The sequence below is a fragment of the Cupressus sempervirens genome, chromosome 5 (genome assembly GCF_028749045.1).
Source record: "Cupressus sempervirens isolate cs-2001-9-10 chromosome 5, ASM2874904v1, whole genome shotgun sequence".
Classification (NCBI taxonomy): domain Eukaryota; kingdom Viridiplantae; phylum Streptophyta; class Pinopsida; order Cupressales; family Cupressaceae; genus Cupressus; species Cupressus sempervirens.
Genome location: NC_143122.1, coordinates 28,321,949 through 28,348,289, shown reverse-complemented (window position 1 = coordinate 28,348,289; position 26,341 = coordinate 28,321,949). Strand labels below are relative to the sequence as shown.

The following is a 26,341-nucleotide window of genomic DNA, read 5'->3' as shown; positions in this document are numbered from 1 at the left end:
AAATAAATGCATGACAAAGGATTTTCCTAGAGTATTAACTAGGCCAGATAATCACTTTTGTATAAACAACATACATTGCATTATTAGCATTGATTCCAATTAGGGATGTATTGGTTGTCTCTTAAAAACTAAGTGTTAACTCTGTTTTCACGTACATCAAGCATTGTCATATTTTATCGCATATCGGGAATTCACATCAGCCATTGCCATTTGTTAGTGTTACTAAAGCTACTTTCATCATCTACATATAGTATTCCTGAAATTGTGAGAATTGAAACAATGACAAATATTTGAATAAATGTCGCCAAGTAGCACTGATTTCTCAAATAGGATTACCTCAAATCCTTGATGAGTGAACCAGAAAACCCAACCATTGACTAGAAGGAATCATGTAACTCCACAAGTTTGTAGTACTAGAGAATATAAAGTTAGGCAGGTTAACAAGATCTGGATCTTGATAAATGCTCAGTATTCCTGAAATTGTGAGAATTGAAACAATGACAAATATTTGAATAAACGTCGCCAAGTAGCACTGATTTCTCAAATAGGGTTACCTCCAATCCTTGATGAGTGAACCAGAAAACCCAACCATTGACTAGAAGGAATCATGTAACTCCACAAGTTTGTAGTAATAGAGAATATAGAGTTAGACAGGTGAACAAGATCTGGATCTTGATAAATGCTCCTGCTTTCAGATATGAACTGATCAACCATTGGCATATTATAAAAGCTGAAATTCACAGTGATATTATACTGGCAGATTGAGTTTCATATACAATTGAACCATGCATCCGTGCTTCTATTGTGATATTCTGAGTAAACATTATAATCTGTGACTCTTTTCACTAATAAGGAAATTGATAGAAATCAACATCAGCAGTTGAGAACAAAGAATACTCAATGGTTACATAGTAGAATGCTGGGTCAAAAGTATCCTGTGGAAAAGTCCATTTCATTGTGAGTATCAAATAATTGCATCAAGCAAAAGAATCTTGACGTCGAAGTGGAATCTCCTCATTTGTGCACCCATTTTCTTGAGGATGCTTCGAAATGCGTGAAGAAAAAGATGGTGATAAACTTGCATATACACCTTAGTCACAGAATTAAGAATATGTAAGGGAACCATATAAATGAAATGATAAGTATGACAAATACCAATATCCTTCAAGAAAGTAACAATACAATCAAACAGTAAAAAGTAATACTTGCTCCAGATGATAAGCTATCCCCAAGATCTTTGGTTTTATGCAGCAAAAATGTCCCTGACAGTATTGTGACAAATCCACACATTTCAGTGACAATTTGAGATGGATTTTGCCTGTCCCAGTCCTGCAACAACCAGGTAATTGATTTATTCACCAATTATGTGATGGCCAATCAGTTATCAGAACAGTGCTCTAGATGTTTTTTAACAAACCAAACCTAATACTTAATTTCAATTTTAATAAGATACAACATAGGCCAGTATTTCTCATAAGATATGCTGTGATCAAAGGACTAGAGAGATCAATTGGCTACTATTAAGAAACACATAGATAACCAATATGGTTGCGTTGGTGTTGCACGGTGTGTTGCCATTCTTTGATTCATTTGATGGTGGAAACCCAAGATTTTGATTTTGGGTTGCCATTGAAAAAGCAGAAGATGCAAAATTAAGGAGAAGCATCAACTTCATTCTCAAAAAAAGTACATTCAATGCACAACTCAAAGGTCAGCAAACAAAACAGCGCTAGTTGATCATCAAACATATCTTCCAAAGGTAATAACAAGAGTGTCAAAATGAAAATCTTTATATTGTAAAGAGCCTAAACATTTAAAAAATGATTCTCTGAAGAAAGAGAATGCCATGACAAGTGATCAAAAGAAGTCAAGGTATGAAAATGTTCTTGAAGATGAACAAGGGACAATAAGAGACTTTCCTTTGTGCCATCACAGAATCAAATAGCTAAGTCTAAAACAAACTACTTCTGCTCCAATGCATCTCAAAATTATTTGTCGCAAGATTGGTGGGTAAATTTCATTCAACTTAATAAATGAATCTATTTCTTTGGGCAATGATTGGACACTATATCAAAAGATGTGGGGATTCCCTAGTAATTTGGAACAATAACATTAGTGATACTTTGAAGAATGTCCGATACTTTCCTAAAATAAATAAAAATCTTTGGCTATTAGTGAGCTAAGTAAGAACCCTTATCTTTATGAAGCTTTCCGGGAAACAAATGTATGGTCATTACTCTTTCATGATAAATAAGTGATTTCTGTTAGTATTGGCGAAAAGGGATTATGTAAACAGGTTGATCACGAAACAACAAAACTAGATACACTTGCAGCAATAGAGAATACCAGTGTACATTGGCATGAAAGGTATGGACAGCCAAGTTTCTAGTATTAATCCATATTCTATAAAAAAAATTGATTGATGTCAAATGCAAAAATAAATTTTGTTACGAATTAGATGTTGTACATTGCATAATGTTTAATTTATTATTCTGTGTTTTTTGTGTTGTATGTAACATTGAGAAAATGTATTTAATTTAACATTGCAGAAATATTAATAAAGTGAAAACTTAATACCAAATATTAAATAAAGGGTCAATGGTTTTGTAATCTCATGGTTTTAACTTTTAGTCACATGGTTTTATGCAATACTGCTTGATGGTTTTGTGTAAGCATGTTTTAGTCACATGGTTTTATGCAATACTACTTGATGGTTTTGTGTAAGCATGTTTCTTTAAAATCAAACAAAAGGGTAGTTGTCTAATAAGATTGATTGGTTGGAGTTTTGAGTATTCTTTTTAGTACAATGATTCAAGCTTGGATACAAGGAGAATGCATTGGAGAAGCTTGGTGTTTCAGAGGTGCTCATGGAGGCTCTTAAGATTTTTTGTAATATTTGCTTTGTTGAATAATAAATGAGCCATGGATGCTTTTGGAGGTTGGGTTTCCTCCTTGAAGGTTTTCCCAAGATATATCTTGTGTCATCTTTTGATGGTATATTGTCTATTCTTTTGCATATGGATTATGAATACTTGTTTAAATAGATTTCTATTTTAAGCTATGTGAAAACTGTCATTATATGGCTGCAAGTTTCCTTTCGATTTTGACACCCATTCAATACATATAAAGTGTGACAAGCCAAAGGAGCTTTGAACCTAATACATGCTGACTTGCATGGTCTAGTGGCATGGAGAATTTTATGGAATAAAGAATTTCTTGATGCTACTTCCCAGCCTTTTGAAGAAAATAATGAAAAATATGCAAAAATTAATAATTCCAATCTATAGTGCGTAAATATGTCATGTCCCATTTTCAAAATAATTAAAATTAATAAATTTTGCTAAGGCCAGCAGGGTTGACAAATAAAGTTTTGGGAAAAGGTCTAATCTTTGGCAACCAATGGGATAATAAATGTTAAATATTATTAAAAATTGACTTATTATCCCCTCTTGGTTGTGATTTAGGGTTATGCACTCTTTTTAGAGAGTTTGAAAGCATTTTGGGCTTATTTGGGAAATTGAGTTTTGCTCATTGCCTTGTTCTTCAAAGGCTGCTAAATCTGACGGGAGTTTGCAGGTTTCCAGGAAGGCTAAGGATGGGAGTTTGAGGCTCTTCATGTGCAAGCTCATGCAGAATTTGCCTTTTGTTGCCCGGATACCAAAACTGCTTCAAATTTTCAAAATCCTTGCCATACCAAACTATGGTTATTCCTTGGAAGCACCTCTTTTTAAGTATTAGAGTGGTCACTTCTACTCAACATTTTAAGCAAATTTTCCCTTCAAATGTCTTTGGCTTGTTCCCAGCTCCGTTCTGCCTTTTGAATTTTCGAATTCTGATTCCCAAGTCCCAAGTTATCAAAGGATAAAGAAAGAGACCGAAATACATGTTTTCAACCAAATCATTAACCATTAACCTTTAAAAAGGTTAAGGTTTGAGGTCAAAAACACATGTTTCAATTTGAAATCTTAACCTCTCCATCTAAAAAGGCTTAAGATAAATTTCCAAAACACGTATTTTCCACCCAATCATTAACCTTAACCTCTCATCCAAAAAAAAGGTTAAGATTGGAGTTCGAAACACGTATTTTGAGTACAGTTATTAACCTCCTTCTCCGAGTGATAAAGAATAAGAATTGAGAGCTGAACAAAGAGGATTTTGATTTTTGATGAAAGCAAGGGAATGACAACTTTTTACTTAGACATTGAAAAATTGAAACTTAAAACTATCCAAACATTACAGCAGTCATTTCCTTTGTTTTGATGGAAGTCTTTTCTATCAGTATTCAAGCCTGTGAATTCTTCAGCAAGAAACAAAGCTAAATGATAAGTTCAAATAAAGGTTAGACATTGTTTGAAAAGATTGTGGAGTTGTTATATGTAATGATATATCATCATTTTCAAACAGGAAGCCTGGAGGTTCAAATTGGAATGCACCAGAGTGATTAGAGCATGTGGCAGTGACATGGGAACATTATCCATACTTGCAATGAGTTACCAATCCCATGTTTATTGATCAACCCGATCATAGACAGGGCACATGGACTGTTTGACCAACTTTCCTTCATTTTCCAGCCACAGCATTCAGGATGGTAGTGTTATAACAATAACAAAGCATAGGAACTGTTTGATATAATGCCTTTAGAAAATACAAATCATGGTAAATAAATATCATTTTATATGATTCTCATTGGATACAATGCTCATGCTTTCCTTCCATCCTACTTGTGGAGGAGATAGATACCTTTGTTCTAGCACTCGTAATTGAGGAGCAAGCATGATAAGGTTGAGTTGAATTATTTCAATCACACCCAGTGGTCTAAAGCATCATCATCTACTAGATTGATTTGGATAGATTGAGTGAAAGGTATTCACTTGCTTCTTGAGAAGCTTTGGTGGAGTCACTATTTTTTAAGGCCAACCACCACCTCAATATTTCCACAGGCATCAAGTCCCTTCTCAGTTCTCACAATGGGTTTCGAATGGGCTCAAGACCATGCCATGAAAACCTCAATGACTTGCTAAGAGAATATAAGAAGAATGGCAAGGCAAGTGAACTGTTTTGACAAAATTCCACACTAAAGAGTGTTCATCATAATTGCAAATTTTGTATACATTTGGCAAAATAGATGCAACTGCGTGTTCAAATGGATCTTGTGATCAATAGTTGTCTAAGACTCTACCAAGTGAAGCCGCTGACTTGTTTGATAAAGTACCAAGCCAATATATTACATTACACCAACGCGATGGATGTTCCTCGAAGACATGTATACACTCAAGAATGATGGAATCATAAACAAGATATGGAATCACAGATAAGGCATGCCAATCTCATGGAATGTTCCAGCCCACAGCCCAAGAGACATGAAGCACGTGCACCAACTGTTTGATAGAAGGGGAAGCTTATTTTATGTATACTTTCAATGAGCATTTATCATCTCAACACACACATGGCAGTCATGTTCAGTAGAGCACACATGAAGAAGGTGATGAGATTTTGATTGCACACAAAATGTAGACGCTCAAAATACTAATTCTAGCTTTCACGTATATGTAAAGGCAGTTTTTGTTGCTCCCACAATCCTCTCCTAATGTATGCACAAGCTTTGCACCTTATCATTGCCAATGCGTAATAAGACATGAAGCTCATAGGTACACCTCGCCAGAGAAGAATCATGTGTATACATTCAATGGAGAGGTCGGGTATTATATAGAATTGTTTGTAGCGTGATGTATTCCTACAAAGCATTGAATCTATAAGCACAATCAGGGAGATAGTGAACATAAAGTCAGTATTTGGTGGACATGTATATGACTTATGCTCTTAATCTCTTCCTAACAAGAGGGATATGTCTTTATTAATAAATTGATATAGTTTGAATAAATGATTCAAGGATCAAAAGGAGATTGGGAAGTATTGATTATTCAATCTCCTTTTTGAAAGGTCTAAGGTCCAAGTTTCAAGTTATAGGTTGATTCTGCAGAAGTTAATTAACCTCACCCAAATCAAGTATTTGGGAAGTAGTTATTAACCAAAGTGGACTAGTTCTTAACCTTCGTGTCTATCTAAGGAATCATCTTAGCTTTGTAAAGGGACTTTTTTGGACTTTGGAATAAGGGAACACTTATGCTAAAATTTTGATGAGAAGACAAATTTTGGAAAGTATGTACAGATTTTGTCTTTGAAATTGAAAATATATGTTATGTTCTTGGTGCAAGAAAATAAAATGAGAAATGCGTTTGGGCTCTTTTCCTAAAATCTAGATTGTTGTAGCATAAAATTGTTGATTCTTTCTGTAGTGAATATTTTAACGGTATTGTGTAAATGTTTATGACTCATGAATCAACATGGTAATAAGGACCATTTTCAAGCGTGGTTCGTGAATTTTTTTTTTTAAAAGAGGGGTAAACGCTTTAACCTGGAGCTATGAACCAATGAGGCTACAAACGGGGGACCTCATCCTCATTAGATTTGAACCTTGATAACAAGGATAACAACTCAACAACTTAACCATCACAACATGCCACTATTGGCAAGCGTAGTTCTTGATTGTCTTCATTATCAGTTTATGTTAATTCAAGAAAGTTGTGAAGTCTTGTCATGCATTTGTCATCAGTAGCTCTCTCTCTATCTTTCAAAGTTTTAATTCATTTATGTTGAAAAATCAAATACACCTATCATACAAGGGAGCTGCCCCTCTCAAATGCAAAGGAAGATTGTAATCGGCCTTTCATGACACACCATTGGCTTGTCACCAAGAATATTTCAAGAAATATAGGAAGATTCGAGAGCACTTTGTATGAAAGGGTATGAAGGAGAATGTCCTCAAACACATTAAGGAATGTGTGGTATGCCAACAAACAAGAGTGAGCAGATTTTTCGAGCAAGGTTGTTGCAACCACTCCCTATTCTTGAATAAAAATGCTGAAGTATTTCTATGGATTTCATCACTAGTTTGCCCAAGGTTCAAGTTAAGCATTGCATTTATGTGGTGGTAGATAGGCTAACTAAGTATGCACATTATTTTTCTATCTCATCTGATTTCAAGGCATCACAAGTGACAAAATTGTTCTTCAAGGAAATTTTCAGATTACATGGCTTGCCTAGAAACATTGTCAGTGATAGAGATAGTGTTTAAGATAAGCATTGCATATATGTGGTGATAGGTAGGCTAAGTATGCACATTTTTTTCTTATCACATCTGATTTCAAGGCATCACAAGTGACAGAATTGTTCCTCAAGGAAAATTTCAAATTACATGGCTTGCATAGAAACATTGTCAGTGATAGATATAGTAGATTACTTAGCTCTTTTTGGAAGGAATTCTTTCATTTGACAAAAAAAAAAAACTTGCTCCTAGTACCAACTTTCATCCTCAAACAGATGGACAAACATTAATAATTAATAAATGGATAGAGAGATATTTGAGGAACTATGTTTCAAATAAGTAACATGCTTGGGTGAAATGATTGCATCTAGGGGAGTATTGTTGCAATACCTCTCATCATATGTTATATATTTTTGTTGTTTTGGAGCCCGATGGGTTATATATTTGAACTCCATTTTAAAGTTATTGTGTAAATGCTTTTGCAGATCTAGAAGTGTCATTTTACAGGCCGTTATGCTGCCAAAATTTTGTTAGAAATATTTACTTTCAAATTTATTAATAATATGTGAAGTTGTGGAGCTTTTGGCATTGTTTCAAGTATACCTGATTTGGGTATTTTGGAGAAATTTGCATAATCATTTGAAATGCTGGTTGTTTGATTTAAAATCTGTTAAGAGGCTTTAAGTCTGATATAAAAATCAGAACAGGACATTTCAAAATCCTTGGTAGAGAAGCAATTAAGTAAAGAGATGAAAGTTGTAAGATCTGATAATGGAAATGGATTTATCTTCAAACAGTTTTAAGGAATTCTTCAAACAGGGAGGTATAAATAAGTAATAGAATACTCCATAGATTTGTAATACCCCCAATTTAAAATAGGATTTACTAATAAAATTAAAATAATAAAATAATAAAATATATAGGTGTATATATAAGTAATTTCTTAAAATTAAGTTTAATGAATGATCAAAAGACATGAATGAAGAATTGTGTTAGAAAGTAAAGTCCACCAAAATAACTGAGAGGGGGGCAGGGGTGAATCAGTTATCAGATCAATACAACTTTTATCAACCTTATTTATCCTTAAACATGTGATCCATATAATCAGCAACCATAAGCAGATACATATACACAATAACACCAAATATGTTAACTAGAGAGACCCTTGATCATAGGGAAAACCTCGATGGGGATGGTACCCACAAAATGATGTACTAATATATAAGTTCCTTGTAAGAGGATGGACTCTATTAGGAGCCAATGAAATACATTCAGCACATATTAGTCCTTGTTAGGAGACTTTGAATCCCTGTGAGGAGATTCCAACCCTATTAGGTGTTGTAGAAGGCAGATAGACCCACTGTCCAAACAGCTTTAGGGGCAAGACCATCAAACTCATTGTCCAATTGCCCTTTGTATTATTCCTTTCAGAATAATACAAATGCAACTAATCTCAACAACTCGAACTCTTGCTCTATCCTCTCACCGTGCCAATACCGCACCAAATACCTCTCTAATCTCAATACTAGATCTCTAACTTCACATCACAATGATCCCTTTGATTGCTTACTCGCATTTACCAATCTTCACAAATCCAATACAAGTTCTCTTACAACTCATACATGCACATTTCATCACAATGAAAATAACTTTCCTTTATACCATGTCCTCAAAATTATTCATTGAGTTGACCTTGAGGCTTTCCCAATTAACTACAATAGGACCTCATTAAGATAATATAATTCATTACATCTTTTCACAATTATAAAACATTGTCGGCTCACAACCTTCACAACTTTTCACATGTGCAACTCGACCCTTGTGCACTCACTGGTGTCATCATCAAGCTATCTACTATCATTGTCTAACTTCGCTCATCACAATTCTATCTCTGTTAGGAGATACAATCCGAACACCAGAAACCACTTCTCAAGTACTCTGTCTGCACACTATCTTCTATAAATCATTAATTTTTTTCACTTGTTTTTGACTTCATGCATGTGCACTTGTCCATGTCATTAGGACACACTATAGAACATATCCTCAACTGCATTTGACCTCATCATCAATACACAATCCGTACGACCTCATTCTCTTTCTGCTACTCTACCATTCTTCACAGTATGTTGACATCAATGACAAACATAGTCATGAATGCAATACATAGTCATGCTAATTGTCTCTCAAAAATGCTAGTGTAATCCCCCATAGGAATATCATCAACATTCATGGTAACAATCTCCCCCTTTGGCATTGATGGCAACATAGATGAAAAACATCTAAGTTCCAAGAATACCAAATTCAACTCTGTTGTTGCTACTACTCTCATCTTTTCAAATATTCTTCATCAATCAAATTTGAAACTCTTAGGAACAACTACTACGCCCCCATTGATAAACTTCTCTTCTCCCCATTGACATCAAATCTATCTTTTCTTCATGAAACTCCCCCATTTTGTATGCTTATCTTTCCATGCATTCTCTCCTCAATATTCAGGAGATGTTTTTCATGCACTCTCTCTCCCATTGACATCAATGAAAAAGGCATCATTATGTCAATTAGCTGCTCAAAGTCTTCAACTAGCTCAAGTGTCCAAAGACACTGTTCAATACCACCTACCAAGAATCCTTCATGACTCCGCTCAATCACAGATACTCCCCCATAAAGGAAGCATCAGCATTCAATCCAGATAAACAATAGTGCTTTGTACCACTGGACTGATACAATCTCTGCATCACCCACTCTGAAGTAGGTAGGGCCATAACCCCAAGCATACCTCACAAATACTCAACTGTATCCTTAGGCAAAGGCTTCGTAAAAATATTTGCAATCTACTCCTTTGTATTAGCATACTCTAATCTGATTTCTTTCTCTGCAACTTTCTCTCTCAGAATATGATAATTGATATATGCTTTGTCTTAGAATGTAAGACAAGATTCTTAGACATGTTGTACTTATGTTATCACAATGTATGATAACATGTTCTGAAAACTCTATCCCAATATTCCTTAGCAACTGTGTCATCCACATGATCTAATTGCAATTGTTTTCTGCAGCTACATACTCTTCTTCTGCTGTACTCTGTGAAATACAATTTTGTTTTTTGCTTAGCCAAGAAACCAATCTTCCTCCAAGGAAAAATGCTCCACCACTTGTACTCTTCTGTTCATCCATACTACCTGCCCATTCCACATCAGTATATGCACATAGAGTAAAGTCATTTGATATACCCAAAATCAAGTGTACCCTTCAAATACCTAAATATTCTTTTTACTGCTACATAGTGTGATTCCTTAGGGTCTGCTTGAAATCATGCTACTATACTAACTGCATTTTCTATATCTGGTCTTGTTTGAGTTAGATATTGCAAACCTCCAATCATGGATTTGTACTTCTTCTGCTATTTTCTACAATTTGCAACCTCTTCCCTTTCTTCAACCAGTTATCGAAACCCTTCACAAGAAACAGATTAGTCTGATTTGGTCCAAATCTACCTTCTCCAACATTTCCCAGGCAATCAAATCCACGAGTTGCAACAGGACATCAAATGAAGAAGGGTTCCAAGCGGAACTCTTCAAGCTTGGTTGTATGGTTTTGGGTTTCTTCCTCTCTATGCTCTTTAATAGTGGTTTCGGTTGGTTTTCTTGATTCTTTTTCGAGGCACATTATCTATCTAATTGTCGAGTCATTTCAAACCTCAACAATTACAAGATTATCATGATTGGGCACACTTTTGCCAAACTCTATGCTAAAGTGTTGTACACTATTTTATCTAGAGAGCTCGACAGACAACATTGTCGTATGAGGGATCAAGTCGGCTTTTGCATCGATTTTTAGACCATGGACCATATTTTAACATTGGGGACTATCATTGAGGAGATTTGGCACCCCTCAACGAAAGTCTATTGTTGTTTTGTAGCCTTTCGCAAAGCGTTTGATTCTATTCCCCGTGTGGCGCTTTTTTAGAGTCAAAGAACATTGGGATTTATGCAACTCTCCTAGCAACTATTATGATATTATACTAGTGTGGTGGGCAGGTTCATCACTTTGTAGGGATTGAATGAATGAATGAATGATTTTAATAACGTCCATGAGGCCAAAGCAACCTAAGGGACCACCTAGGAAAGCACACCACCCAAAAGGGCGAGAGGACCCTAAGTCTTTTGAGACTACTTCTTTAGGTCCATTCTTCTACAATGAATGTTGATAATTAAATTTGATTCTCCAATTGGCGTGAAGCATGGTTGCTCTCTCTCTCCCACCTTATGCAGCATATACCTTGATGAGCTTGAGGCTTTCCTCTGGGATTCCTCGCTCCCTAGTGACAGTTGTTATTTGGACTAGGTCCAAATCTCCATTCTTTTGTCTGCAAATAATGTAGTTATTTTGGCCTCCTCCTCAAAGGGTCTTCAACAACTTCTTGATGGTTTGGCCTCCTTTTGTGACTTGAGTCAATTAGTTGTGAACATGGATAAGACCCAAGTGATGATCTTCAATTTCTTGAAGACCTCCCATCTTCACTGCTATTTCTAAGGCCCTCAGATTGAGATTGCATCCTCTTACACTTATCTGGGGTTCAAGTTTTCTAGACCCAATTTCAGTCTAAGACATGTTATTAAGCTCAGGGTCAACAAGGGATTAGGTTCTTTGGCTAGTTTAGAGTAATAGTGCTTCAAACATCACTTTCAGGACACTATGTCCATGTTGTCCCTTTTGGACTCCTTAATCAGACCAATTGTTCTCTATGGCTCTATATTTGGGGGCTCTCTTTCCCGAATATCGATAGGACCTCGATTGAGAGGGTCCAAACCCTTCTCCTTGGTGCACCATCATATGTCATCGATTTAGTCCTCACGACATTATTTTGGTTGAGTTCATTGCTCATCCCTTCACGCTTAGGGCCATCTTTGACCTAGTCCAGTTCCTTCAATGTCTTCAGGGTTTTGTTGATTTTGTTGATGGTCGTTACAGTTACTCATACTTGGCTTGTTGTTCTTCAATGGTTGTTGTTGGTTCCAATCCTAATGGCAAAGCCCAATGTTGGTACACCCAAACTTTTGCTTTGTTGGGCTCGATCGGGATCAAGACTGATCAAATCCCTCCATTCCAGTTCTCTCTAGATGCTCCCACTCACCTCCTTCCCTCAAACAGAAGTTGAGGAAACATGTTAGACTTGACCTCTATGGACAATATATTATTATGACCTGGAGCAATTCGTTGGGTGGTCTCTGACTGAGGATGGCCTTTTATGCTAAGCACTTTATGGATATTCAGGAAGGGGTCATTGTATGTCCTTCCTACTTGTCACGGCATTGAATTCATGCTTTCTGCATCTCCTTGGGTTCCTTTAAGGTTGGTTCACATTGGCTCCTCATCCAAACGGACTATTAGATTGACATGGAGATTTGTCGCCTTCGTAACTTGGCAAAGACCGAGACAAAGATTCACTTCATTTTCTGGTGTCCCACCTATTAGGAGATCAAGGGGAGGTTTCACTACCTATTCAAAGAGTGCAGAACCCTCTCATCTTTTGTTAGGTATATCAATCAATGGTGTCTTGCTCTTTACCTCCAGGAGGGATCTATTCCCTTCAAGACAGACTTCAGACCAGCTTATCACTTCTTTTTTCTTGACAGTGGCTCCTGCTTGGGGCATGAAGCGGCCACTCAACCCTCCTACTTTCATTTGCACCAAGCTTTTGAGGCCTCGCAGCGGGTTAACTCAGCCACAGCAGTCCAACCCCAGAGGTATTTTTAGTCAATCCATAGCTCACCAAACCTTGGATCTTATCCTTCGGTATTGAACTTTTTCCACCTAGGAAGGACCTCTAATCTTTCCCTTGTTGGCTCTTTTGCTTTCTTTCTTTTTCTCTAACATTGTTTGATGCTTCTGTTGTTGGTGGTTGCCTTCATTGTATGCTTTTAGTCCCTAAGACCCTTTTGTGTTCTCTTGTTGGACATTAATAAATTTATCTTATCTTATAGAAATTTTCCAAATTTCCAAATAACTTCTAGTATTTACCTTCCTAGAGTTGAACTCTTTGAATGCAGTAATTATAAGGACAAGTACAGATACAACGTTTTCAAGTAGCCCTAATATAATATGATGAAGATACATCCAAATAACAAGTATATGAAATTTTATAAAATGAGAGAGAGAGAGAGAGAGAGAGGGAGGGAGGGAGGGAGATTTCTGGATGGAAAAGATTAAAACATGATAATATCAAGAACCCGGATACCAGTAGTTCTACTATGGCCTCGGTCAATGGTGAATACAGTTCAGACAACAATCAGATCTTTCATGACCTATCCTCCCCATTGCCCTAGAAATTTGCTTACATTATTTAGTGCACTAAATCTACCACCAGTAAAGCATTTACTTTATTGTACAGACGATAGTCATTCCAAAGAATGGTCATTTCATTCACATACAGTCATAAGACAACTTAAACCTCAGTCTACTTGATTAAGACAGCAAAGAAATAGAAAGTAGCAGAAAATCTTGCACCAACCCCAAGCACATTAGCAATAGTATTCCATTTCACTTTTGCACAATAACAAGAGTAAAGCTATAGAATAATTCATTCTTATTATTGCTGTATGGGTTTAAAAATGTTTGATATCTTTAGAATACATGCCACGCAAGCCATGTCATACTGTAGAATCAGAAGCAAATATTAATTTTTTGAAAATAACCTTGCATAAAATTTGGAAACTGTGAAATTTGACAAATTAATCTCAATTGCCAGACCAGATACAATATCTTAAATTTAATTCCTTATTTTAGCACATCATTAGGTAGCAAAAGAATCCAATTGCATCACTGATTGTGTTAACCATGCACCGTGCAAAGTATCTTTACTTAATTACTACAGGTCTTACCTTGAACATGATGATGCTCGCAAGTATGGTAAATGATGTGAACATCACATAGTAGATGGGAGAAACAACTGCTGTGTTAAAAGTATCGAGTGCCTGCAATGCATAGTATGTCGAGATTATTTAGATATTACATATTTACCTTCCAATCAAATACACATGAGGTGCAGGATTCAGTGATTGATCAACCTTATAGCATTTTCTAGCCTGCATTTTTTGAAAGAAGTTTTTATCCGATGTATCAAATATCAAAATTCAATATGTTACTATAGGCATGAAGTAAAAAAGAATTGTCATGATCACATCCTATATATTATAAATTAATTTAGATAACAGTACTTTCAGAGTAAATTATTAGTGCCAGATCCAATATCTTTCAGGAACATCACAGCATCTTTGATGCCAAATATTTTTAACTTGTAGTTGGCAATTGTATATATGAAGCTTTTGTGTATATATATATCCTATAAATGAGAATAAAGACACATCTTTCTGGAATATGATTGCAAGCAATTAACAGTATTCTCTTATTTCTGTCTACTCTATGAATAATTCAAGTAGGATACCTGAGTAAGCATTTGGCGCTATTGCCGATTCAAACTATGGCAAAGTATAACTCAGATAGGAATCACGGCAATGTAATGGGACAGAAAGTTAACAGACCGATACAAGCCAGCATGGAATGGAATATCAACTTACATAGTGCCTGGTAAAGTTGTGGGCCATCTCATTAAATAATACATGTTTGGAGAGAAGCTTTCAAGAGAGAGGTCCCTTGAGACACCATGTACAGAAATCTCACTATCAACTCAGAAGTTGATCATCGTCCACAAATAGCCAAGACTTATTGCACACATCTTTATCATCCTTCAAGACCTTCAGGTTAAGGGAAATCAGGAGCAACGGAGGCAACAAATAGCACGATGGTAAGAAAGGAAGCAGCTGGAAGAAGAATGTGACACCAATAGGAGACATATCCCCTAGAATTAATGCCTGTACCACCTAACAAAGACAGGACACAAATTCCAAGCTATCACAAAGAGACAAAAGGATCAATGAGAAGATCTCTTTAACTGAGAGAACAAGGAAAATGGTGATGGTAACTAAGAAGAGTTGTCGAAGAAAATGGAGGATTCTTAATAAAAAGCCCAAGCCTGCTAAGAAGTAAATGCTGAAACGTCAATCAGAGTAGTAGGAAGAAAGTAAGACCTTCGGTGTAGAACATGTGAGCAGCAAGTAGGAGGAGATATTCAGACACCTATCACCCCCTAGCAGAGTATATCAAGACCTCGTTGATCAAGCAAGGATTTCATCTCTATAGTAAACATTAGATGATGAGGAAGAAAGAAACTTCAGAAATGAATTGATCGAGACATAAGGAACATTGAGAATTGAGAAACTATTCATTTTGGAGAAAGCAAACCAAGACCCTTGGATGGAGTGCACGAATGAGTCTCAAGATAATTAAAGTGCAAGGGATGCTAAAGGAGGATGTGTAGAGGATTCATACATGGCCAAGGCTAGAGAAAGCACCAGATAATAGAGGTCAAAACAGTCCAACCTGACCCAGTGCACAAGGACAAAAGCGGGTTTAGAAAATGGTGACTCTCTTGACAAGTCTGAATGTGGAATAATTGAAACTCCCAAGGTTCTCGAGAAATGCATTTGAAGATCCTAGGAGATAATGGAAGACATGTGAAATCATATGAACAGCAAGTAGCCAGGAAGACAAGGACTATTGGCTGGGAGCATTTTTCAACAGCACTATGGGATATAGCCATAGATTGGTTCATGAAACTTAAAGCAACATCTACAACCTAATGGAATGTGTTGAAGAAAGCATTTGAGGCAGAGTTCAAACTATTGCGAGATGAAGATAAGATCGTGGCACAGATCTACAATACCAAGCAAGGAAGAATGAGAATGTACAAGCTCACTATCACAGGCTCAAAGGATTGTTGGTGAAGTTAAAGTACCAGCCAAATGATGGACTAAAGAAGAAATGGTTCATCAAGGGATCGATTTCCTCATTGTGTAAAAAGAAGAAAGTAGTGTATCCATCCTCATGCAGATGCCTACAATAGGGCAATGGACATCAAGCGTGAGGAAAAAACATCCTCCCGAGGGGAGTAGAAGATAGCTGATGAGAAGAACATAGAAGACAGTAGCAATGGAAAATCAAAGATGGTTCAAGCCCTTATAGTAGAACATGATGAGAATGATAAAAGAGCTAAAAGCCAAGAATGAAATTTCACAAGAAACTGAAGAATTAAGTTGCACTAAGTGCAAGGTGGAATGTCACACATAAGAAAACTATCTGGAAAAAAAACTATTTTGTGGCATTTGTCAAGTAATGGGACAATCCATCAAGACTTTGCGTCTTCCACGAACATGCAATGGACTAGAAATTATTTCTGATGCAAACAAGAAAATGCCACATGGAGTCAATGTGCCACACTATCGTCAAACACATTAGTTACTGTCTGTGCACACAACAACAAAGCACATTGCCACATTTCAAGAGACTCAAGAAATAAGAGCCTTGCAGTACAAAGAGTTAGTGCAATGCTATAAGAATGTAACACATGGACACTAGTGGGGACAAGGAGGCACAACTTAAATAGAGGCAATAGGCCAAGAAATTCACCAACACAATAAAAGATAACATTACTGGCCATGTTATTAACCTTTCAATGTAGATAAAACCCTCACAAATTATTAGTTCCAACCACACCTATACATTATAATGGAATCCAATGAATTACCATCAAGAATTGTTTTATCTACTCTGTAGTAGCACCATTTCAAGGTAGGAAATACAATTTTCCTCTTGTAAGCACGTGAAGCAAAAAGTAGCTGTAAATCATATCGTATTCAATATTGTCTTAATTTCTTTCCTAGACAAAACCAACTTATAGTCTTCAAGATATTCACAAATAAGAAAACCATGGTTCCTTATGATCATGGATACCAAGTAAATAAAAATGACATAGGAGAATGTATTTTAATTTATCATACAACATGTATGCCTCTATTCTTCAATGATGAAGTTTTCCAGTCTAAAAAATGAAAAGAATATAACACTAATTCTTGTGATATCAACTATACCATTCATAATAAAAGGAAACAATATATTACATGATCCATAATATATTACTATTTTACTTCATAGATACTTCTCTAGGATATGGACATGGGTACAAATACAAGTGTGATATCCAATGTAGAAATGGAGAGATTTTTTCAAATATTGCATAATGCATACAACAATGGCCAAGATATGAACCATGTAAAACCATACAAGAAACCAAAATAACTCAATAAAACTTGAAAATCCCATTCATGGTACAAACAATTGTGGTGTGATGGTAATGGAGTATATGTGTAAGAGAGGGAGCCAGATGCAAATCCCCGACCATAATAAGCTGACCTGTAATGACCTAATCTATTTATAGTACATGCCTCCAAGTTTTGAAGCATTAAAATATTAGTATAGAACATTGTTGAGGGCATTCCTAAGTGTGCTACTTGGGAGCAACATGAAACATCCTAAGAGAGATTTATCTCAACCCCACACAACAATAAAGCATCCACAGTCTTGATGGCACACCCTACGTAAAAAGAAAATAAACTCCATCAAGTTGGAACCAATATTAAAAAGAGAATTCAAACTAGTAGGATATGAAAAGAAACAAGAAGAAGCTTAAGGATATCAGTAACTGAAAAGATATAAATTTCACAATCAAAAGTCAATTCTAGAAATCCTCCACGCTTCTCAAAAAATGCTTTTCAGCCTAAAGAGAGCAGCAACTCTACAATTATGAGCTGAAGAGATAGTCCTAGGTGTGGAAAGATAGAATTTTTTCTCTTAAAATGGGTATGTATTTTCTCTTTGTTTATGTTTGTTTAAGTTCATGTTTTATAGGATTGTCTTTTAACATTTCATACCAACTGTATCTAATAAGTTTACCCAGTCTTTCATGGGTCATACTTGCACAAATGTGTGATAAAATATCTCTAAACCATAAACAATACAGAAAGAATAGAGAGTGATAAAGTCTCTAATAATAGACTCTCAAACATAAATTTATCAGTGCTTTATTTTTTCATAGAGTTCATAAATCTGTATGAATAACAAGATTTCATGAGGAAGGGAATTACCTTATTTAAATAATTCATTTGAGTTATAACACAAATACCCACTACCAAGGAAAATGCCCAAGTTTGTGGATATATAAGCTGATTCAGCCCCAAAAATGTTAACTTCAGAGCAATTCCTAACGCTTTGACACTCATAACCTGTGACAAGAAAACAGGGATAAGAATAGGACCATAAGTTGATATAAAGTCATCACAATTAAAACAAAGAAACTGATGTATAAGACATCCATAAGTCTGATATATTAGGAATGACTAGTGAGACCTACCGAAAGAGACCCCATAAGGGAACAAACACCAATATATACCATAATATGAGTGTGCCCATATTGTGGAACAAAATGGAACACAAGAACCAAAGTAGCTGCAATTACCACAGCTGCATATAACAAGAATGCTGTTTTCAAGATGAAAAATAACAAATTATCAGAATTCCAGTCAAAGGTGACCAATGGAGTAAATAAAGGAAAAAAATACTTCAGATGCTTCAATAAATATTAGAATAACAAGCACGTACAAATAATCACCTAAAAGAAGCCAGAAGCTTAAGTCCAAAGACCTGTTACCTGGTTCAGTTGCAAGATCCCACACTTCTTTAACAGACTCAATATCACGTTCTTGAGGGGCATGCAAGACAATCGTTGTGGAGCCAACAACACAAAGAACACAACCAAGAATACCAAATATGTGTAGCCTTTCCCTCAGTATGATATGTGCAAGTACTGCACTGCACAAGAAAGTAAAACTGTCAGTCCTTCACCTTTTATCCCACTTTGGTCAAGATGTTTTTTTACAAATTCTAATACCGTCCAGAAAACAAAGTATCAGATCATAAACATGTCTCCATACCTAATAATAATGCTGAGTGCACCTAAAGGGGTGACTAGAATAGCTGGAGCAAATGCATAGGCTGCAAAATTTGCAACCTCTCCAACAATCACTGTTCAATGGAGCACGTGAGATTCAATTAGTTTGTTCGATTATTTTGTGTAAATTTTGAAAAATCTATGTGCCTAAAACATAATAAGTACTTTCAGCAGCATATAAAATGGAAATAAAAGTGATCATATATGAGACAACAAGCTTGTAGAAAAACTGTAGCAACGTTTTAAATTTATATCAACAGTTTGGATCACACTATAATGAACCCAACTCAATCCATGAGGCTTAACTATGCATGGTCTATCCTTTGCTTTGTATGCCCAAGAAGAAAAGGACTTAGAGCATTATTGGGTAAGTGTTAGTCTTTAGCAAGTTCTCTATTCTATTCTTAAGTTGTGCACACATCTTTTATAAGTGACTTTAAGTTGTGGTGTCTTCTTATGCAACTTAAGTGAGTCTTAGCCTAAAGAATTAATATTTCCCCCTTTTTAGTTTAATGGCTTAAGATGCATGTTTTAAAGCATAGTTCCAAAAATCGCCATGAAATCGCCGAAATCGCCGAAATCGCGATAAGATTCATGGCTCCCGATTTTTTTGGAATCGGAAATCGCTGGTGGCAATTTTTTCTTGTGAATCGCCTGAATCGCCAAAATCGCCATCGTGAATCTCCAGAAATCGGCCGCGGCAGCAAGGATAGAAAGTTCAATTTTTTTAAAAAAACACATGTTTTATTTGCTTTCTAAGCACGTTCTTCAGGCATTGGTAGACGCACACGTGCACGCACAGACACAGGCCCTAGCGACATTCGTGAGCCCATCTTATATGCGGGAGATATGGCTCGACAGTCCTCTAGGACCTACATTAGACGCCTTGCTACTAGGCAGACTGGATACTCAGAGGCTGAGGCTGAGGCTGTAGCCGAGCTTGAGGATGATGTTGAGGATGATGATGACTATGAGCCTGAGGCTTGAGCTGGAGCCTTGTTTTTATATTTTGTTTACAGATATTGATACTGAATCATTGATACTGATAGACATATGTTTCAAAGTTTCAAACTTTCACGGATCTTCATCTTAGATTCTTACATAAATTTATGATTTGATGTCTTATGGATCATCTTACATACATTCTATGATTTAAATCATTATGATCATTTGATTTCTATTTACTTCAGCTAGCCTACAATTTACATTTTAGATAACATAGTTACGTATGTGATGGATTTTATGTTTCATGTTTATGTATGTTAAGTTTTAACTTCTATTTGATGATGTTATAGTTTGCTTAAGTTATATTCAATAAAGGGTGCATGAAATAAGTTTTAAATTGTTAAAATCTTTAAATTTAAAGGGTTTTTTCAAATTTGCCGATTCATCGCTGATTCATTGCCGATTCACGATTCGATTCGGCCTTGCCGATTCCGATCCGATTCCGATTCACGTTTCTTTGTTTTAAAGTAAATTTTATTAAACATGTGCCAAAAAGGTCAAGGGGTGTTGGAAAATAAGAAGCCTAATGGCTCAATTTTTAGGTTTGCATTTGGAACAATGTATTGGGCTCGCAATGAATCAAGGGCTGAGAGTCAATCATCCTTTTGAGAGTCATTATATAACATATAGGGTTCCCTTGGAGCTCACTATGTTCAATCGGACTTTTCTTTATTACTACTACAATCTCTTGGCTTGAGGTTTAACACCCTTAGTAATCCTGATTTTGGAGAGACATGTGGGCTCCCCCTAGTCAGTGGGGTGTGGAAGGGCTTTGGTCTATGAAACCTCAAGACATCATTTTCAAATCTACTTATTCTTATCACATTTTTGAGACCATTTTGAAGGAGTGCTCCAAAAGAATCAAAATCAAATTTGGGCAAACTAAAACATGTTTTTGAGCAACATTGAACCTGACATAACAAGGACAAGTGTATTGTCTTGGTGAGACCCAGCACTGATTTCCTAAGGGTTTTGGCAAGGGCAACTAGGGTTTTGAAGGCATTTTCAGAGTATCTAGATATTAATCTATATACCACCGGTTACATGTTAATCGTAGATTGGTTTTGACAAAGTAGTGACAAAACACTTAGTCATTATTCAGCAAAGTGCATGCCAAGCATAATTGTTCAAATAGTACATGCCGAGTAATATGACAGCTAAAGCCGAGCACTGGTAGGTGCTGAGTCATTCAAGTGTCGAGCCAATAGAGGGAGCCAAGTAAATAGTATGTGCCGAGTGATTTTGGTGCCAACCAAACAGAGTGTGCCAAGCTATTCAGAAGTCGAGTTATAGCATTAAGAGCACATTGAAGGCTGAGCATCAGAGCCCTTGGATGTCGAGTGAACAATTTATGATAGAGATGTTTGTAATGGCACAAACTTCTATGTAAACCATTTTGGGGCCAACATAATCATGTTTTCGATTATGAAAGATAAGTACGGAGCCATATTACAAATCCCTATGCAATACATACAACCAATCAAATTGAGGAAAGCTTTAGGCGGTAAGGATCAACCACAACCGTTGATTCTTACCTAATCCATCACCACCAATGTTTATTTAAGAAGGCTAAACCCTAAGAAGTAGATGAGTGTGCGAGGAGACAAATGCTAAGAGTTCAGAAGGCATTCATGGTGACTTAGATAGCTATAACAAAGTTATGCATTGCAGAATCAATTTGAGAAGAACAAAGTAAATAAGTGAAAGGATAGAGGAGACATATCTGATCAGGAGAATCAAGGTTTAAACAGCAAGGAGGAGATCTGACATCAAGCAACAAGGTGTTAATCAAAGGATCACAGTGCTGAATCGTTCTAATAGGTGATAGTTGATACAGAGCAAATCTCTTAACCGAGTAGTCCTAACAAGCTGTTGTAAATCTCTTAACCGAGTGATTACTTTATTGTAAGTTTAAATTTTCTAACAAGGTGAGACCTAACAGTCTTTGTAAGCCTTTAACAGGGCAGACCTCTCAGAGGGTAGATCATAGATTATGATCAAACACATTGTAGCCATAATTGGCCACACTTTACAGCTACAGTAGTGAAGATTTGTGGGTATCATCCCCAACCTACTCTTACCTTCTCATTAGAGGGTTTCTGGGTGACCAAATTTATTGTGTTATGTGTTATTTATTTTATGCTATGGATGTGATGCATGTTGAGTAATTTCAGTTTACATGTTAAGTTATGAGATGGATGTTGGTGATATGTTTCAAGAGGAAAAAGTTTTAAGTGTTGATTCACTCCCCCCCCTCTCAGAACTTAATTTCCCATTGTTATTTCCAACATTACATTCATCTCAGAAAGATTATGTAAGTTGTGTTGAATATAGTGTTGTCATTGATGTCGAAGAGACTGTGATATGTTAGACAATCTAAGTACAACGAAGCACAAAGTCTAGTATTGTTGGATGGCTCTCTTGGTGTTATCGTCATGTACCAGTATCAATTCCCCCTGATTAGGCATTTGTGGACATTTGAATGCGTTTGCAATAGGTTTTGGAGGTCCGTTACTTAGAGACAATATTTGCATTATGTTGCACCCTCATGGTTTTTGGTATCACATTCTACTATTGTTGGCACTTATGACTTGCGGTTTGGAAGAAAAGTTTCACATGAACCATGTTATATCCAAGTTTTAGAGATTTTGGTCAACCATATAGCACATTAGGTGACATAATGTACACTAAGTTGGCTTGTTGACTGTGCAAGAGCTTTTGTTGGATGCACTAGAGAAAGGAAACATGTGCCAACTACAGGAAGAATGTGAAGGTAGTTTGGGACTACTTGAGATGATATTGAGAAACATATTGCATGTTCTTACTCCTGGTACATTTTGTGGTTAAGACTAGCTAACTACATAACCGTTTAAGTGATTTATTATGGGCCAACTTTCATACATTATAATCAGCTTCCAAACACATGAAGCAATAATTAATATTGGAGTGTATATATAATACCAATCAGTCTCATTCCAGTGTGGTGAAGTGGTGAAAGTTGTATACTTAACAAAGATAAGTACAGATGTGAAGAAGCATGCGAACTAAGATGCATATCCTATACACAGAGTGTACTTTAAAGCATATTAGATTAGACAGATGATAACAATCACATTTGGAAGGTTGACGTGATAAATCTTTTGTAATTCCTGTATCTTGTTTGTGATTGAGCTTGGTGGCTCATTATTGGTGTTACTAATCAGCTCTTAAATAAGGGATCAGGGTCTCCCATAGCTTGGTGCTTGCAAATCCAGTTAGGATTGGTATCTCCATCTTAGGTTGAAATTCTTGTGGTTTGCCACCTGCAAAATCATTGTAGGTTCACTATCATTCTGAGAGGCTAGATTTTGGCAGTAGATCCAAGTTTCTCACTGTGATTTTTCACATTAATTTGGTGCTCTCATTTGTTGGTGTCTGACTGTGCTTATCATTTGCATAATTATTTTAATGGTACTCTGAGATGCAGTAACGGATTTGATGTTGCAATCGTTTTGAAGTCAAAATTGGTATATGCTAATTCACCCCTGCCCTCCTCACAATATACATGTGTGCATAACAAGTTGTTTTGATATTTCTGGAGAGTTTAAATGTGTTTACTGTAACATTTTGATATTAAAAAAATCAAGAAACTACTATAGATTCACAGATTAAACAGAAAAATATCCTAAAAATAGATTCAAAGGTTTATCTATTTGCAATTAGTATTTCAGAATTTTCCGTTGCATAGTTTTGAAGGTATTTTTCCTTTCTCCCTATTTGGGAACATTATAATGGCATCAGAGTTGTGAGTCTTCCCAGTCTGTCTAGGTTGGTTTTATGCATTGATAGTGTGGCCATAATATTGCAAAAAAGGAGGGATAATGGATAGCACTGATCAACTACCTTCGAAACGTGAAGATGAGGCAGAGCAAATGTGGTGCAGGAGCACCTAAGCATACTAGGAGGATCAAAAGGTTGAAAATCATGAAATGGTTCATTTAATTCATATTTGAGTTTGTTATGTCATCTTGAGTCATATTGAATCAATATGTAATGTGTTTGCACAATGTTGTCATAGTTGTCCTATTGAGATCTTGATTGGTCTATAAGGTGGAAATGTGTCAAATGGACCCACAGAAGGGAGATCAGATGTAATTGGAGTTCAATTAGATGTCTTTAGAAGGTCCATGAAGAAATGAAATCATACTGTATTGAAATGGAAACAATTTGCAAAAATTTCAAAAGTGTAATATTGCAAAATCTTGCATTTTGCAAATTGCACCAAGTAGGTGGTCAAACTATGTAAAGTGTCCAAGAGTATTGTAAAATATATCAAATGTCTTATTTGGACTTTATCAGATCGCTTTTAGTGTCCATGTAAAGGTTTGAGGTCATTGGAGTATAAAACCCAGAAGTTATCAATGTGACAAATTGTTTTCAAGCACAATATATGTAGTTAAACTGCCAAAAGCAGTTTCTATTCGGTCCTTGAAGTTGGTTATGCAGTTGTAAACTGTAAAGTGTCCTTATAAAGGTTGTAATTGTCAAGCATTGAAGGCAGGGGCGACTGAGAGTTAGAGGGTTGATTACAAAAGTTGATTAGACAGTCCTCTAACTGTCACTTCTCTGCAAAACGTGGTGACAGTTGGAAGTTTGGTAATTTTCTTGAAGAAGATCTCCATGTAATGGTAAATCCACGTGAAGGAAGGAGGATGGCTTCATGGGAAGCATGGCCTACAAGTGGACTGTGAACACAAGGCCCAATAGGCCTTGAGGTAGGACTCTAAGGTAAGTTGGTGTGTTTGTACTCTCATGGAGAATGCTTGATAAGTTATACCTTATGTTGTTTAAAGATTTGGATTGATCCTATTGTTAAGGATGATTGGTTGATTAAAGTTATGAATTCATGATTATGATGTTGCCTTAAGCCAAATTGTTGGAATAAGGCCTTGTGACTGAAACCTAGGGAGGATAGAGGTTGAAAAAGTTGACGGTTGATTCGAATATGTTGAAAATGTCTCTAATATGTTGTCTACGACACAAACTGATGGTTGGATAAACATGATCCTTGGTGATTGTTGAGTTGTGGTAGATGCTTTGCATCAAATTGGTATTAGAGCTAGAAGATTCTGAGAGTGTGAGGCATGGTAACTCACACCAAGACCTAGCTTCAAAGTGTCATGTCCCCAATTTTTGGTGACAGTTCGATTTAATTAATTTAATTAATACTGGTTGTCCAAGGACGACTAATTAATTATTTTAATTAAATAAATAAATAACTTTATATTTAATAAAGTGACTTGGATTATAAAAGTATTTAATAAAGTCACTTAAGAGATAATATCAAAAAGGTTCTAGAAGTCTCTGGAGAGGATGGCGGGAAAAGAATAAATAGGCACCCCGGGGCTCCATTCGAATCAGACAGTTGATTATCTCTCTTTGATTTTTCAGATTGTGATTCAATCACGGGTGCATTGTGGAACCTAGGGTTTCTACAATTGTCACAGTTGGCCATTGAGAACGATAACTCTCAATTGGTACGCAATTTTGAGGGTGTGAAATATCATCCGAATTATTGCAGATTGGAGGTGACATCCAGTCATTTCATCAGGGCATTAAATTGGGTCTAAGACAAATTTTGTGGTTCTTGCATCATTGTTCATCGTTGGATCAGCGAGAGCGGTATTAATCACCATTTTTCAGCCAGCATTTCCGTATATTGTTAAGGCCGAAGTCTGGGCCGATCAGCAAAGATCAAGTTATAGCAGATATTCCGTATAGAAGATTTTGCACAAGACTAGCGAAATTGACAGACAAACATTTGAGACCCTATCCAGACCCTCAGCAAAGTCAGTTAATTCCACAGAGGGATTTGTGGGACAAAGGACAATATACAGTTTGCATAATCGAATGAGCCATCACTGATTTGGAGATTTTTAAACTGGATAAGGGTGGGACATTTGTAATGGTTTGCTTCCCGATTCAGTATTTCCGCAAGCAAAAGACGAGATTCATTAAAAAACTCGGGTGACAAACGCTACCCAATACCAAGCCAAAGGCGGAAGTAATTAATTGATAAAGGAGTCGTTTCTGATATATTAGATCGCACAGCATTGGTAGGCGATGTCCAAGGTGATTCGATTGCAAGGAAACATGCTGCACAATCCGCCAGTGGAGTAGAAAAGACTGAAGTAAGGTGACTTAGCAGAGTGAAGATGAGGATTATCGCATGAGATCACAATGGCCAGAATTAGAATACGAAACGCTATATTAAACCGTTACCTCCGGCTGAAGGCAATCTCCGTTTGGCATCGGACAAAGGGTTTGACCCAGACAAGGGAGTTAATCTG

At 36.3% G+C, this 26,341-nt stretch overlaps 1 protein-coding gene across 1 annotated transcript in view; it reads right to left on the bottom strand.

Moving 5' to 3' along the window:
- Positions 1-262: 262 nt before the first annotated feature.
- Positions 263-26,341, bottom strand: part of LOC149554423 (putative magnesium transporter NIPA4) — a 42,278-nt gene continuing 16,199 nt past the window's right edge. Inside the window, exons 4-10 of the mRNA XM_089828482.1 lie at positions 18,991-19,081; positions 18,708-18,868; positions 18,411-18,538; positions 18,145-18,282; positions 13,987-14,079; positions 1,206-1,329; positions 263-1,090 (exon numbers count right to left, since the gene is read on the bottom strand). Of these exons, the coding sequence (XP_089684608.1) occupies positions 978-1,090; positions 1,206-1,329; positions 13,987-14,079; positions 18,145-18,282; positions 18,411-18,538; positions 18,708-18,868; positions 18,991-19,081 (848 nt within the window). The 3' untranslated portion in view covers positions 263-977. The remainder of the gene's footprint in view (positions 1,091-1,205; positions 1,330-13,986; positions 14,080-18,144; positions 18,283-18,410; positions 18,539-18,707; positions 18,869-18,990; positions 19,082-26,341) is intronic.